Source organism: Brachyistius frenatus, unplaced genomic scaffold, assembly GCF_029030835.1.
Source record: "Brachyistius frenatus isolate BFR_SWC_R1_liver_20210118 unplaced genomic scaffold, ASM2903083v1 Contig_33, whole genome shotgun sequence".
Taxonomy (NCBI): domain Eukaryota; kingdom Metazoa; phylum Chordata; class Actinopteri; family Embiotocidae; genus Brachyistius; species Brachyistius frenatus.
This window is the reverse complement of record NW_027210632.1, coordinates 2997486-3010638: the sequence shown is the minus strand read 5'-3', so window position 1 is coordinate 3010638 and position 13153 is coordinate 2997486. Positions and strand designations below refer to the sequence as shown.

Here is a 13153-nt window from a genome sequence, read left to right as displayed (position 1 = left end):
AATAAAGTCCAAAAATAGTGAAAAATGCATCATTTCATAGTTTTCGTCCTGATGTCTTTGAGTTGCTTGTTTTGTCTGCATGACAAGCAGACAAAAAAAAAAAAAAAAAGACATTTCATTTTCATTCATACAAAACAGAGAAAAGCAGCGGATTAAAGAATGAAAAAAAATGTAGAACATTTTCTGCCAATTGACTTGTCGATGAGATGACTGCTTGTTTCAGCCCTCATGACATCAGTTTTATCATGTCCAAAAGAAGTGTAACTTGTAAAAAAAACTGTACAATAACAAATAAATGACTTTAAGAAATACATAAGCTATTGTCAGAAGTAACTTCTGCTCCTGTTTCTCACCTCAAGTAGAAGTGAACTTTTACTAAATCAATCCTTCATTTAATCTTTAAGGTCATAGCTGTTTCTATGTGTTTGTGTGCACTGAATCAGGAAGCTTTTGAAGTAAAAAGCTAAGTCAAAGGGTAAGTCGGGACAAAGAACATCATATCCATGGCAACAAATCAATTTTCGAAAGGGGTGACAAGTAACGGAAAAAGAGAAGTCTCCAAGATATCCCAAAAAATAAAAAAATAAAAAAAATGAGAGCACTTGGTCTTTCTCTCATACACCCATCAAAAACTCGATATCAGGTGAAGTGGAAGTGTTCCAGTATATAGAAGCTATAACAGTTCTTCCTCAGCCCGGGCAGGTATCCAAACAGCCTACACAGGCTTTGATGAAGTGTCCTGTCATGATGTCAGCCTCCATTGGTCTCCAGCACACCTGGGACCTCCCTCACTCTTAACAACTTCTGGCTGAGAGGAAAGCAATGAAAAGAAGGAAAGAAAAAAAAAAAAAAGACGAATAAAGGGAGGAATATAACTGGCCTCCGCATTCACAGCCTTTGTGTCTGCTCCTCACTCCTCCCCATATCCTTTCTTAACCAAATAAGAATACAAAACTCTGATATGGATTAGTCGATATCACCTATTTTTCTCTTTTCTCTCCGTCATCTCCCTCTCCTTCCTCCTCCTCCTCCTCCTCCTGCTGCTGCTTGCTGGCTGTCAGCAGGTTAAAAAATGGCTCGGCACTAGCAAGGGAGAAACAATTACTCATGGCGCAGGCTGTATAGACATTAGAAGCTCTGTGCTCCTCTGCGATCGCGGGGCCATGTGTTTCTAATTAAACGGTGCACTGGAGGAATTATCAAAGCTTAGGATTGCATAATGAGCACTGGCAGAAATCTGCGGCGGGCGGTGACACTCTTTGTCTCAAGAGGCACACAGTGGTTATATTGAATTAAAATGGAAGCGTGTCAATAAGTGTCCGGGAGAAGCAGTCGTTTTTGTTGTGACAGGATTCCCTGATTATCTTGTTTGTACTGTAAGAGATTTTCTTTTTACACCATCATCACTTAGAAGAGTCGTTTTATAGCACTGCTAAAACCCGACGGTGGTCAAAGATTAAGGAATTCATTCAAGGGAGCCTGTGCACGGCTGTTTCTATTCATAAATACAATTCTGCCTTCAGATCCCGTTTCTGTGCTCGTGTGACGATCACCAACACCTACCCTGCTTTTCATCACAATCACACAACGCCAGTTGGCCAGAGACGGGCATTCAGCTTGCCAAATGGAGGCATGTTCATCTTTACACTGAGAGACACTTCTGTAATAGACGTCAGGCCGGCTTTCGTAAAACATCACACGTGAGCCTGCACACACATGTGCTCTCCACGCAAGGCGCGCGCACACACACACACACACACACACACACTAAACACGCTTAAATCCTGGTCTCCATGGTGATTGTTTTAGTGCCCATGTGAACTTGCCCCCTGCATCTGTTTCTGTTTGTTCCATGTGTAAAAAAAAACACAATTACTTATTCATTACCACGACTATTTTTTTTTTTTTTCATTTTCTACAGTGTTCTTCGAGCACCATTAATGAGAACAATGAATACCAAAGCCAGAATGCAACCCGAAGAAATAAGTACAGGGGGGAAAAAAACAGTTCCAAATTTCTTTTGGGCCACATAATATTTGTTAAAGCCTCATCTTGTTTTACTGAGGATTGCTTAAGACATGATACACATGTTTGCCATCATCACAGCCATCAGCACACAGTCCAAGTTGAAGGTTTTACACTTCTAACAAGGAGAGAAGCTAGAAAGGGAAGCCTGCCTGCTTTGCGCCAAAAACGTCCATTTGGAGCAGCGAGTCCATCTGGTGGACACACAGAGAATCACATGTAGTTCACGTTCAATTTTCCAGTCTCATCCTAATCCTGTTATTTTAATGTTCAACGCAGACTCTAGCCAACACTGAAGTGTAAAGTATACTGCTGAAGTAAATGGGATTCTGTTGGGGAACATCTCCCGTGCAAACATGTGTAAATAGATAGTCCTGGACGCACGCGCACAAAAAATGCATGCAGCTCACTGTGAGCAGCAAAGAAGACGCCAGCAGTAATGTGAGGCATGTGTGTCAGAGACCGTCTGTGTTATGTGTAGCATGAATCCTGTCCTGGCGGAGCACAAGAAGTGAGTGGTATGTGTGTGAGTGTCTGTGCGATGAAGTGCTGAAGTCATCCAAAGTTGCTCTTCCTTCCACACACACACACACACACACACACACACACACACACACACACACACACACACACACACACACACACACACACACACACACACACACACACACACACACACACACACTTGTGGTCACAGTATTGGTGAAACTTTCCCTGCCACACAGAAGAAACAGCTTACCAATGTCTGCTGAACTGTCTGTGCACCAAACCACACTCAAGAGTTCAAACTGTCACAAATAAATCTTTTAGCCATCGTGTCTACAACTCAAATCACCTGAGAGGAAAAAAAAAAAAAAAAAAGAGGAGTTGACCCTTGAAGTCAAAAGTGTAATTCATTCATGTAAACTTGTACTTCTTTTATTTACAGACATATTCCTGGACTAAAAATAAATGTATTTGCAGATATTTATGGATATATTCAAAAAACCAATTATATTTTCATTAACACCTCGTATTAAAATGCGTTTTTGTTATTAGGTTCCGCAAACACAGTGATTGGATCTCTATATTTACATTAGTTGGGCTAAGACTCGTCAAATATGGTGAGCTGTTTCATCTCTCTTTTGTTTTATTTTGCTTTAGCACTGAAGCAGACTTCTCTTCCATCCATCGCATACTTTCCAGTATTATTTGAACACCGCTGTGTCAGCACAATGTTATCAAGTCTTGCATTACTTCTGTACTTCGTGAACGGGCTTCAACCCTTTATAAATCCCCCTTTTTTTCTTCTTTTTTTTTTAAGATTCACTAGCTGACTGTTACCACATGTAGCTTTTGCTGGGCTTCGTCGAGATAGCAGGAAGAGTTGGAGTTCTTTCAACATGTGGGACTGATGATTTCCTTCAGAATATGACCAGGTTGTTCTGCATGCAATTACACGTTGCATTAACATATAGTTTCCCATGTCCAGATAAGTTATCCAGATGCTGAGGACATGTTAATACCTCACGTAATGGGGAATTTACACGTACTTTTGGGAGCTTTTTACTTTTTATACTTTTTACTTCATCAGAAAAGTCCACCCTTTTCTCCTCCCGTTTTCTATTTTGTTTGCATTTGATGCTGCATTTTGTTTGTCCCGTGTACTTTTTTTCACACGTTAAATCAAAAAGTGGGAAAGTAATGGGAAGTAGTTCCTTTAAACTGTCTTTACAGTACATAATTTACTCAAACTTGCAAAAATGTAATACACTCAAAGGTAAGTCCACTTTTCTTTTCTTTTCAGGCCGATTCAAACAGTTTATTGTAACAAGCGCATACGCGACAAAGTTTCTCGATATCAGTAAAGGTCTACTTTACACGAAAAACCCTGCGAGTGATGCTCGCTCTGTTTAGAAATGGCATCAGCTTGTAATCATTTTACTTGCAAATATGTTCCACAGATGGGACGCATCAGACACCAGCACCGACCACTAGGACATTCAAAATCATGTTCGCTGGATAAACCCTGATTTATTGAGACACATTTAATCCGAGCTGGTGTTGAAAAGAATATCCAGACGTGAAGACGCTGCAGCTCCCACAGCTGCACACCTTAAAGCTGAACACGCACCCTTCTGTCCGCGAGGAACGAAATTGGGTGCGTCGGGGCCTATACAGCACCACACTCCTATGAAATACTATACACTGTTTATATTTCTAAATCTGCATGAGAGTTTCATGAATGTCAAAATAATATTCATATCAAGGATAAATTAAAGATAAATACCTCGCTGTGCACTGCTGTCGTGACACCGACAATTTGGATATTAGTTTTTGTAAACACATAATTTCTTGATCAGCCTGATCACGAGGAAATCCATATGGTTGTTTTATAATGCTGTATTAGAGGTGTGTCGAGTCTTACACAAAAGAATGTCAGATAATTCAGGCGGTAAAAACGGATACGAGTGCTGGCAGATGTTGGAGAAGTGGGAGAAGACGAGGGCTTTAAAACTTTGCAATACTGTAATGCACATCCGAAATAAGGTAAATTCCTGATCAACTCAGATTTGACACGTTAAAACGATATTAAACCTGTGTAACATGTTGTTGTTTTTTTTTACATATTAACAGAGCATCTCATAGTCCCTTATAATGTTTAAGAAGCCAAAAAAGTGATTCAGCAATACCTTTCTATTACATGATCGTTAGTACATGAACAGAGTGTGACACTTAAGACATGCCCAAAAAAAAAAAAATCCTGCCACAGTAAAAAAAAAAAAAAAAAAAAAGCAGCACTTTAAAGAGATGTTTACTATAGAATAAAATGTATAAACGGAGTGGGAATCTTTGGATGATTGTTTCAAAAGTTGCCTGCAGGTTTTCAAAAATGCTATTTGACAAAAGCTTTCTGAAGCGAAGAATAAGCATCACACTGGGATGCCGGGGCATTTTCATTTTCTAAGTCCAGACATCTTTCCCCCTCCCTTTCCACCAATTTGCCATCTGTCTTTATTGCCTCTATCTTAACTCTCGAGGCCATACGCTACGATGGCAGCATGCCTAATGTCTTCGTGTTTACTTCCCAAAGGGCATCAGTGAGCCTGTTTACTGATTACAAACTCTCCCTCTCTGTTTCTTGCTCCGAGCTCACACCAATCTCATGACCAAGTCAAGGTCGCTCCCATGCTCTCCTCCATGCCATCAATCTCGGAGGAAGAAGCAGAACTTCCTCTCACGCTATTTGGTTGCTGTGCCCCCTTCTTTTTTCTTTTTTTCTTTTTGCATATGATAAATACATTCCCCTTCCAAATATCATATCCACTCCTTCCTCTTCTATTCATCTTTGGAGCATAAACAAACACAGGTTGACAGACTAATCTGTTTTTATACAAAAGCTTTATCCTTTCCAGCTCACAGCTCTGTGTTTAAACCAACACCACTTCTCTTCATTTCAGGGAAAGCTGTCCGTCATGTGTTTCATTGACTGGAAAGGTAGATCTTATTGATATCCTGCGGAAATCTTATACACAAACTCCATGTGTGCGTTACTTGTACAGATGTGCAACCACAAACAACTGCACATGGCGCACTCAGTATGCTTTCACACTAAAAACGTTTTTTTTTTCTGAATAAAAGAATTTTTCAAAACAAATTGTTCCAGTTGCTTTTGCCTTTTTGTGGGATTTTCTTTATCCTGTACAGAAAATTGCAAAGCTGTAGTTTTTGCTTGTGCATGCAAACCAAAGAGCAATCCATGGGGTGCGGAGACAGACTACGGCCAGATTGTAAAAGTTTACAGACTCCAGCCATTGCTTTAAACAGAAACACCACTCGGCTCATATGAATTACAGTGTATAGACACCGTCAGTAAATGCCAAAGAAGCCATGTTAAAGTTCAGCACCAGCGACATACTTGAAGCATGAAATTCCAGCGCCTTGTTGGCCCGCTTTAACACATAGAAGCAACGCAGCATCCATCACTTTGAAACCCTTTTTTTTTTTTTTTTTTTTTTTTTTCACTCTTTCTCTTTTCACTCTTTTTTTTTTTTTTTTTTCACTCTTTCTGACTTGTCCTGGGAAACAAGTCAGTCACGTACGGTGTAATGTAAGCAACTCTGATCACATACCACAAATCACAACAATCTATTCAGTACAAAGAATGGGTGTTACACAAACACACTGATACACAAACCTAGATGATGTAAGCACACTAATTTAACTGTCGGTATCTATCAAAGTGGTTGATGGTGGTCAGTTACACAAAAGGACATCACTCTTCATGTCAAAGTTTCAGCACGAAGGCACAGCTCCTGAGGACGAATCGAAACGATTTTTTTTTTTTTTTTTTCCCCCATCAGTGCCTTACTAATTACCCACGATGATACCTGCGCTGGAAGTTCAACATGTCCCGATGTAGGTTGCGTAACCCGGACATCTGTTTGGTATCAATCAACGCCTTCATCAACGTGATGCTCATCATCATTATCAGACAGGAGGTCTTTTGAAATGCCGTCTTGAAACACTTTCTGAAGTTTGTTTCCATATAAACTCATTCTCCCATGGACAAAGACCCTCCCACACACACAGGGAAACACACACACACAAATACTTCAGAAACCACAGCGCTCTCAACTGTGGGGGGCGGGGGGGGGGTGCTGAGAAGCAAGTGACAAACACTTTGGCATCTGGAATAGGCACTCACAGCCCCACTGTCAGATTTCTGTGAGACACATAAATATTACAATAAAAGTCTGGGAGTCGGTCATATTAAATTCACCTCAGTAGGGAAACTTGTTCTGGATAGATTTATTTATTGTTGCCGGTATCAGCACAAAACTATAGCATCTCAAACTGCCATGTCTCTCTATGATGATATAATGTGACATCACCCATAACCCAGATGATTTATTTATATATATATATATATATATATATACACAGGTGCCATATTTGTAATCTGTTGGGGCGACACAATTTGGGCAACATGAGACAACAGAGCCGAGATGAGTTAAGTTGTAATTTTCTTAATTAAGTATGACGGCAGAGAAACAGGATGTTATTTAAAGTAAATTGTTACACCCGAAAACATTGCCTGCATTTAGACAGCATTTACTCACACTCTTAGCTTGGGATGACTTGACATAAATTCGCCGTCTCTTCGTCACAGATTGAACTGTGTTCTGCATGTCATGGCCATTTCCACCAGAGATTCCAATTTCAAAACTATCCAGTAATGTAATAGCACATAATTCAGAGAAATAAACATAATTTTGCGTGACACAACTATTTATCTTTCCTGTTTTTCTAAACCTGCCGGTTCACCTTGGATCCCAACCAGCAGAAAGGGAACCACTGCCTCAAATATTTTTGTTATCTTGACATTCAAAAGAAAAGAAAACAACCGAGACCCTGACTTGTGACAAAGTAGAGTTGACTTTGTATTTCCAGGGAAATCTAAGGGATTTCCTATTGATATAGTTCATAGTGAGCATTTTTGAAGCCTTTGGAGGAAATGCAGCAACTGTTATGTGCCTGGGATGAGCGCATGTCCACTTTGGCAATTACACTCATTTCTAAATGCCAATAAAAGTATTTTTTGCTCAATAAGGACAAATATTCGGTTTCGATTTGTGCTAGCGTGCTGGTCTTCGGGCTCTTAAGTCTTGACGTCCAGTGGTGAAGTTATCTAAACATGCGACCTCCTTCCCGCCGCCTTTGATTTTTGCAGAAGTCTGTCGAACACATTTACGGCCAGAGCTAATGTGTTGCAGGCCAGACGCACGCTCGTTGAGAGACGAGTCGCAGTATGAAGGTCAAACTCGATTTAGAAGCCCAATCTGACAAGAGGACTGGTTTTGATCTGGACCAAACTGGGCCACGCAAACTCGACCTGGGTTCTATATTTCATAATAAATATCAAGTATGATTCATGAATGATGCTACTCTGCTGGATCCTCGAGGTGGTGAGTCGTTAAACACTGGAAACACAGGGCAGGTACTCCCTGTGTTATATGAAGGTAAATTCAGATTCTGCCGTTACACAGTACAGAGTCACTAAAGCACCTGCTGTTTGCAGACAGACAATTCAGACTTATTGTATCTTAATTGATTGTCATGTTCCTTTAAAGTCCATTTCCAGACCATTTTAACAGCTGACCGAATGCAAACTGACATTCAACCTAATGTGACCCACCTTTGTAGCAGTCTGCAAGTCCGACGGTCTTAACTTAACTTCAAATGTCTTCCTTATGAACGGTTTGCCTCAGACAGGTCTGGTAAGCTGCAGGGCCCAAGCAAAGAAACAATCCATGGACACCGGCGTCATCCTAGTTCCAGACACGTATTGATTCACAGGACACGCAAACCGAGGCTCTTTCAAGAACCATGGTAGCGCAACAGATCTTGAACCAGACTTGTGCACCTTCGGGCCGGTTACAGTGAACACAAAATGCGTTACAGACGTTCTTTCCCCCACGCATCTATTATGCCAAAAGGCGCAGCAGCTCTCAAATCACCACAACTGAAGCCCCGAGTATTTCTGCACATATTGAACACAGGTGTACTTCCTGAGGCCAAAAGCCAGAATACGTTTTATGAGCGCTGAAACGAACGTCTCTCAGACGAAGAAAAGCCATCACTCAGATGTGTGGTAGCAGGCCAACGTGCGGGGGAACACGCGCTCCGGGTACAAACCGCAGGTTACTCCTGCGTTTACCTGTGCGCACGCAAACGCGCGCTGTTGGTCGACAGATAAATGTTATCGAAGCACGCGTTCTTCGGTAACTTCCACGCAGCTGCAACGTGATGAGGACGGAGGCTGGATGCGACTAGGCCTCAAACACATGGGAAGTGGTGAACCTCCAGCTGCTCCCAATTCTCCCTCACGGGTCTGCTTCGGGCAAAGGGTGTAAACCGCACGCTAATGTGTGCAGCCTCCCGAGTTGTGCGCGCGCCCGTGTTTCTGTCTTGTCAGTGTCTCTGCATTGCAGCGTGCGTGACATCTGCGGGAAATGAGAGCCATCCTCCGATAGCTGATGAAGACGAAGGGACTGACAGACTCTACGTAGGCTCGCTGAAGGCACATTTTGGAGAACATCCAAAGTCTTTTCAAACTTTTTCCCCTCTTTTCCTAAATGGGTGACAATGATAGATCGCTCTGAACCGACACGGCGTCTTCGAAGTAATCTAGAGCACCGAGGAAAAAAAAAAAAAAGAAAGAAAGAGAGAGAGAAAAGTTGTTCTTCAAAAGAGTTAGGTCATATGGCAACAATATAGTACAAACAATAATGCATGAATAATCTTGTGTGCATGGCATGGTGTATAATATGTAGAGACATTCCCTAAACAAGACCCTAAAAGCACGCAGAAGTGCACAAGCTCTGCATCATGGATAAATGTGGTTTCAACTGGGAACACAAGAGATTTTTCCGATGTGGAATTGTGGGAGACCCCACACGTAACGGGTCAGTCCGCGACACCGTCCTACTGAAGCCCGCACGTTGCACGATAACGTGAAAAAAACCTCATCCTGGGATCTTACTCCAGCTCACATTATCTTGGAATACTTTGCCACAGTTCGTATAAATTACAAATACATGAGGTTATTAAAGCAACGACACGAATATGATGAGAAAATGCAAATCCATTTTGAAGAGCAAACTGAATTTGACGCGCGTATTAATCGGCAGGCACTTTACGGAAAAAACACAAGTGATGCGTTTTTTTTTTTTAACAGGAATAAATTCAGTTGCATTACTGCAGCTTGTCTATTACAATAAGCAGCAAAGCAGGGTTCATCTCTCACACGCATCAAAGTTCCTGATTCAATCAGGGACTAACACACAAGACAAATGCAGTTTCTATCAAAAACGCTAGCTCTGATTTCCTAATTGTTTGTAAATGTCCCTTTTCTTTTGCCTGATGTTTTGATGCTCTTAATGGTTTTATGTGAGGCACTTTTAATTGCCTTGTTGTTGAAATGTGCTATAAAAAATAAACTGGCCTTGCGTTGCCTAATTTGGCAGGTTTCTGAGGCTCTGTCAAAACCAAATCTTTACAAAGACAAGAAAACAATCAGGTAATAGTTTCCATTCCTATTTGGGAACTCTGACCACATGGCAAAACCATCCTGGCTCCATCAGGTCATCGTCACGTAAACAGCATCATTTGAGATGCTCTACTGGATTACAAGAGTACACTGGAGCAAATGGAAAGGCTTCGTCTCCCTCTAGTGGTCTACTAAAGCCGACATATATCTTGGCTATACGAGTCTATGGCAAAACATTACATGCTGTAAAAACTTGACAAAAATCCCTCATGGACAAACTAGATAAATAAACTGACTTAACCAAACATCATTTTCCATAATCATAACCTAATCAACTAGTGCACCGCCAAACTGCAATCATGGCATCGTAACATTCTGTCAACACCGGCTGTACTTGTCTTTCATTATCACAATGCAATTTCTTAATGTAACGATATTTAAACATTTATTTATATCTTCCAGATCAATGTTTTGAATACAGCAGCCGGTGGGTGGGGAACACATGCCAATGTTATAGCTCATCAACAATCAGTAACATACATCTGCACCCTTCATTTGGAAGTCTTATCAGAAACACAATACACACAGTACACACAAATCCTTGGATCCCTTTACAGAGAACGGCGTCTCGGCCATGGCGTCAGATTCTTGTGAAGGTTTTGAATGTAAAAAAAAAAAAAAAAAAAAAAAAATGCCAGCCGGATTGTTGAAACGGAGGCAGCTATATCCAGAGAGAATGCATTAGTCTTACTTCATAAGATGTAATACTTGCTGAATAACATTTAGTGTAGTAGCTATACTATAGCAACAAAGGGGATGGCAATTCAAAGATTAGACATAAAAAGCCACATGGCGCTTGCTTTCTTTGACTCACAGAATGGCCAGCTTCTTCATTGGAGAGACCAAAACCTCAGTGTCTTGGAAAGTATCAGAATAAGCATAAAATAGACAGAAGATGAAGTGCGTTGATGTTAAAACTCTTAGATGTATTCCTTGTATATACCGTTTATGGATGTATAATACATGAACAGAGTATAGGTAGAGTAGATGACCAGTGCCAGCCACTAGGTGGAGTTAGAAATTCAGAAATGTGTTTGCAGTCAGTAAATGACTTTTGTTTCATAGTTGGAAAAAAATATATATATATATATATATATATATAGTCCTCATGTTTGTAGCCCTACATTTGAGTATTACCCGTATTAAAAATGTCATTATGACCACTATCATACGGTTCAACATGAAGTGCTAATGTCAGGAATAAAGGCATAACTAGAAATATAAATATAGCCGATTTCATTTGCTGCAGTTTGTCACAGTGTGTTGTCAGCTCCCTTTAACGACTTCGGGCACAGAATTCATATATAATCATTTACCAGTGGAATGAACAAAAAGGCACATTGAGTTTACAAAAGATACAACGACAAATCCCCTTTCTTCATTAACATGGACATAAGAGTAAGAGTGCCTTTACTCAGCTTATTCAAGTACTGGAATGCAGTATATTATATAAATCTGCAGATAGAAAAGATGTTCAATCAATTTGCATCATTATTAGTTGTGTAACAGGCAATATGAATGAACTACAGCCCATTTTTTCAGACCTGCTCAAATTAAAGCATGCGTCTAAGCCAAGGCAATGATGTAACCAGATATGATGCTTAAGTAAGCCAAGATCGCAGTCAGGGAACATCCATCGGATTTTACCACAACGTACAAGAAGGAGTTTAACGTCAGCCTGTTTAGTCAACGGCGTGATTAGTTTCTGACTGTGATGTAGGTGAGCTGAAACAAGTGTGCGCACTTGGCTTAGATCAAGTCAGAATTCATGATTCCGAGGTTGAAGTTAGGGGTCGGCAGGTCAAGCTCCATCTGCCTGTTGAAGTGGTGTGTTGGGGGGCCGGTGTGCTCAGTAAGGCTCCATTTTGATCCTTCTGTACAAGCAGCAGGTGAACACCATCCCACAGATCTGAAAACAGGAAGTGTTAGGTCAAAGAGTGCCACTCTGTCACCTTGCGAACTGCAGGAAGCTTGCATGCTATTTATTGACTGTGGGGGGAAAGGAGGGTTAAGGGTGATGGAGGTTAGAGACTGCTGGGAAGTTGGTTGCTGTGGGGATGTCAGGAGTCAAGGCGCCATTACTGCAGCAACACATGTGTGCGCGCAGATTTGCATAAACGGAAACAAAATGAAGCAGGCGGTGGGGTGACAAAGCCGATCCATGCGCAAACATGAATCTTTATTGTGTTTTTTCACAGCAAAATGTCCCAAAACTAAAATTTACTACAGTAAAAATATTTTGCGGTCAAAAAAGTCACAACTATCGTTCCAAATCATTGTTTCTTAAATTCTACGATCCTACATTCATAAACATGGATGATCAGATGCTGTGATCTCTTGACATTAAGGTGAGCATACAGATGGAAGTAGAACCAGAAGGAATCTACATGATCATTTGCAGAAGCACTGCTACGAATGAGGATGGAGTAAAGATTGATTGACGCCACGGGGGCCTACCGGGCCTGATGGATGAACAGGCAAGTGTCCAGATTCCATCTTTGAGTATTTAAAAGGCCTCTGAGAAAGCCTTGTCAAACGAGTCAGCATTGTTTATTGACTCATCACTATCTCTCTTTAAGCAAGTTTCAGACTACTTCCCTTCGTCTCAACCAGCAGTGAAGATATGAAGAGGCACAAAGGAAGACCGACATTTCAGCTCAGAGAACGATGACATGAGGCATAAAGTTTAGGAAAAGCAGCTTCTTGGCTTTTTGTTTCCTTCAAGCTTAATTTCAGAAGAGGGGTGATTTTAAAAAGCAACCGTGTTAAATAAGAAAAAAAAATAAAAAAAAATAAATATATATATATACATGCAGTTGGGTGGCAAAATTGTATATTTAGGCATCCCAAACAACTCAAAGTCTCTATTCAAGAAAGTATGTGATAGTCTATTTTAGATTGCAAGTAACTATAGCAACAACACTAATGCTTTTTGTAAGTGGTAATCTAACAGGAGGTATCAGTATAAAAATACGATGTGTATGATGTATTATCTATTCTGTCAGTTGCAGTAGATTTGGAAAAAATTCATAGAGG

The 13153-nt window shown here is 40.7% G+C and overlaps 1 protein-coding gene across 4 annotated transcripts in view; it reads right to left on the bottom strand.

Moving 5' to 3' along the window:
* Positions 1-13153, bottom strand: part of tspan11 (tetraspanin 11) — an 83734-nt gene that overhangs the window by 57857 nt on the left and 12724 nt on the right. Inside the window, exon 8 of one of the 4 annotated variants that reach the window (XM_069700389.1) lies at positions 10486-12026. The exons of 2 other annotated variants lie outside the window; for them this stretch is intronic. In XM_069700389.1, coding sequence (XP_069556490.1) covers positions 11967-12026 — 60 coding nt within the window. In that variant the 3' untranslated portion in view covers positions 10486-11966. Of the gene's footprint in view, positions 1-10485; positions 12027-13153 lie in introns of those variants that run through there. One more of the 4 variants, XM_069700388.1, reaches the window with a different exon arrangement.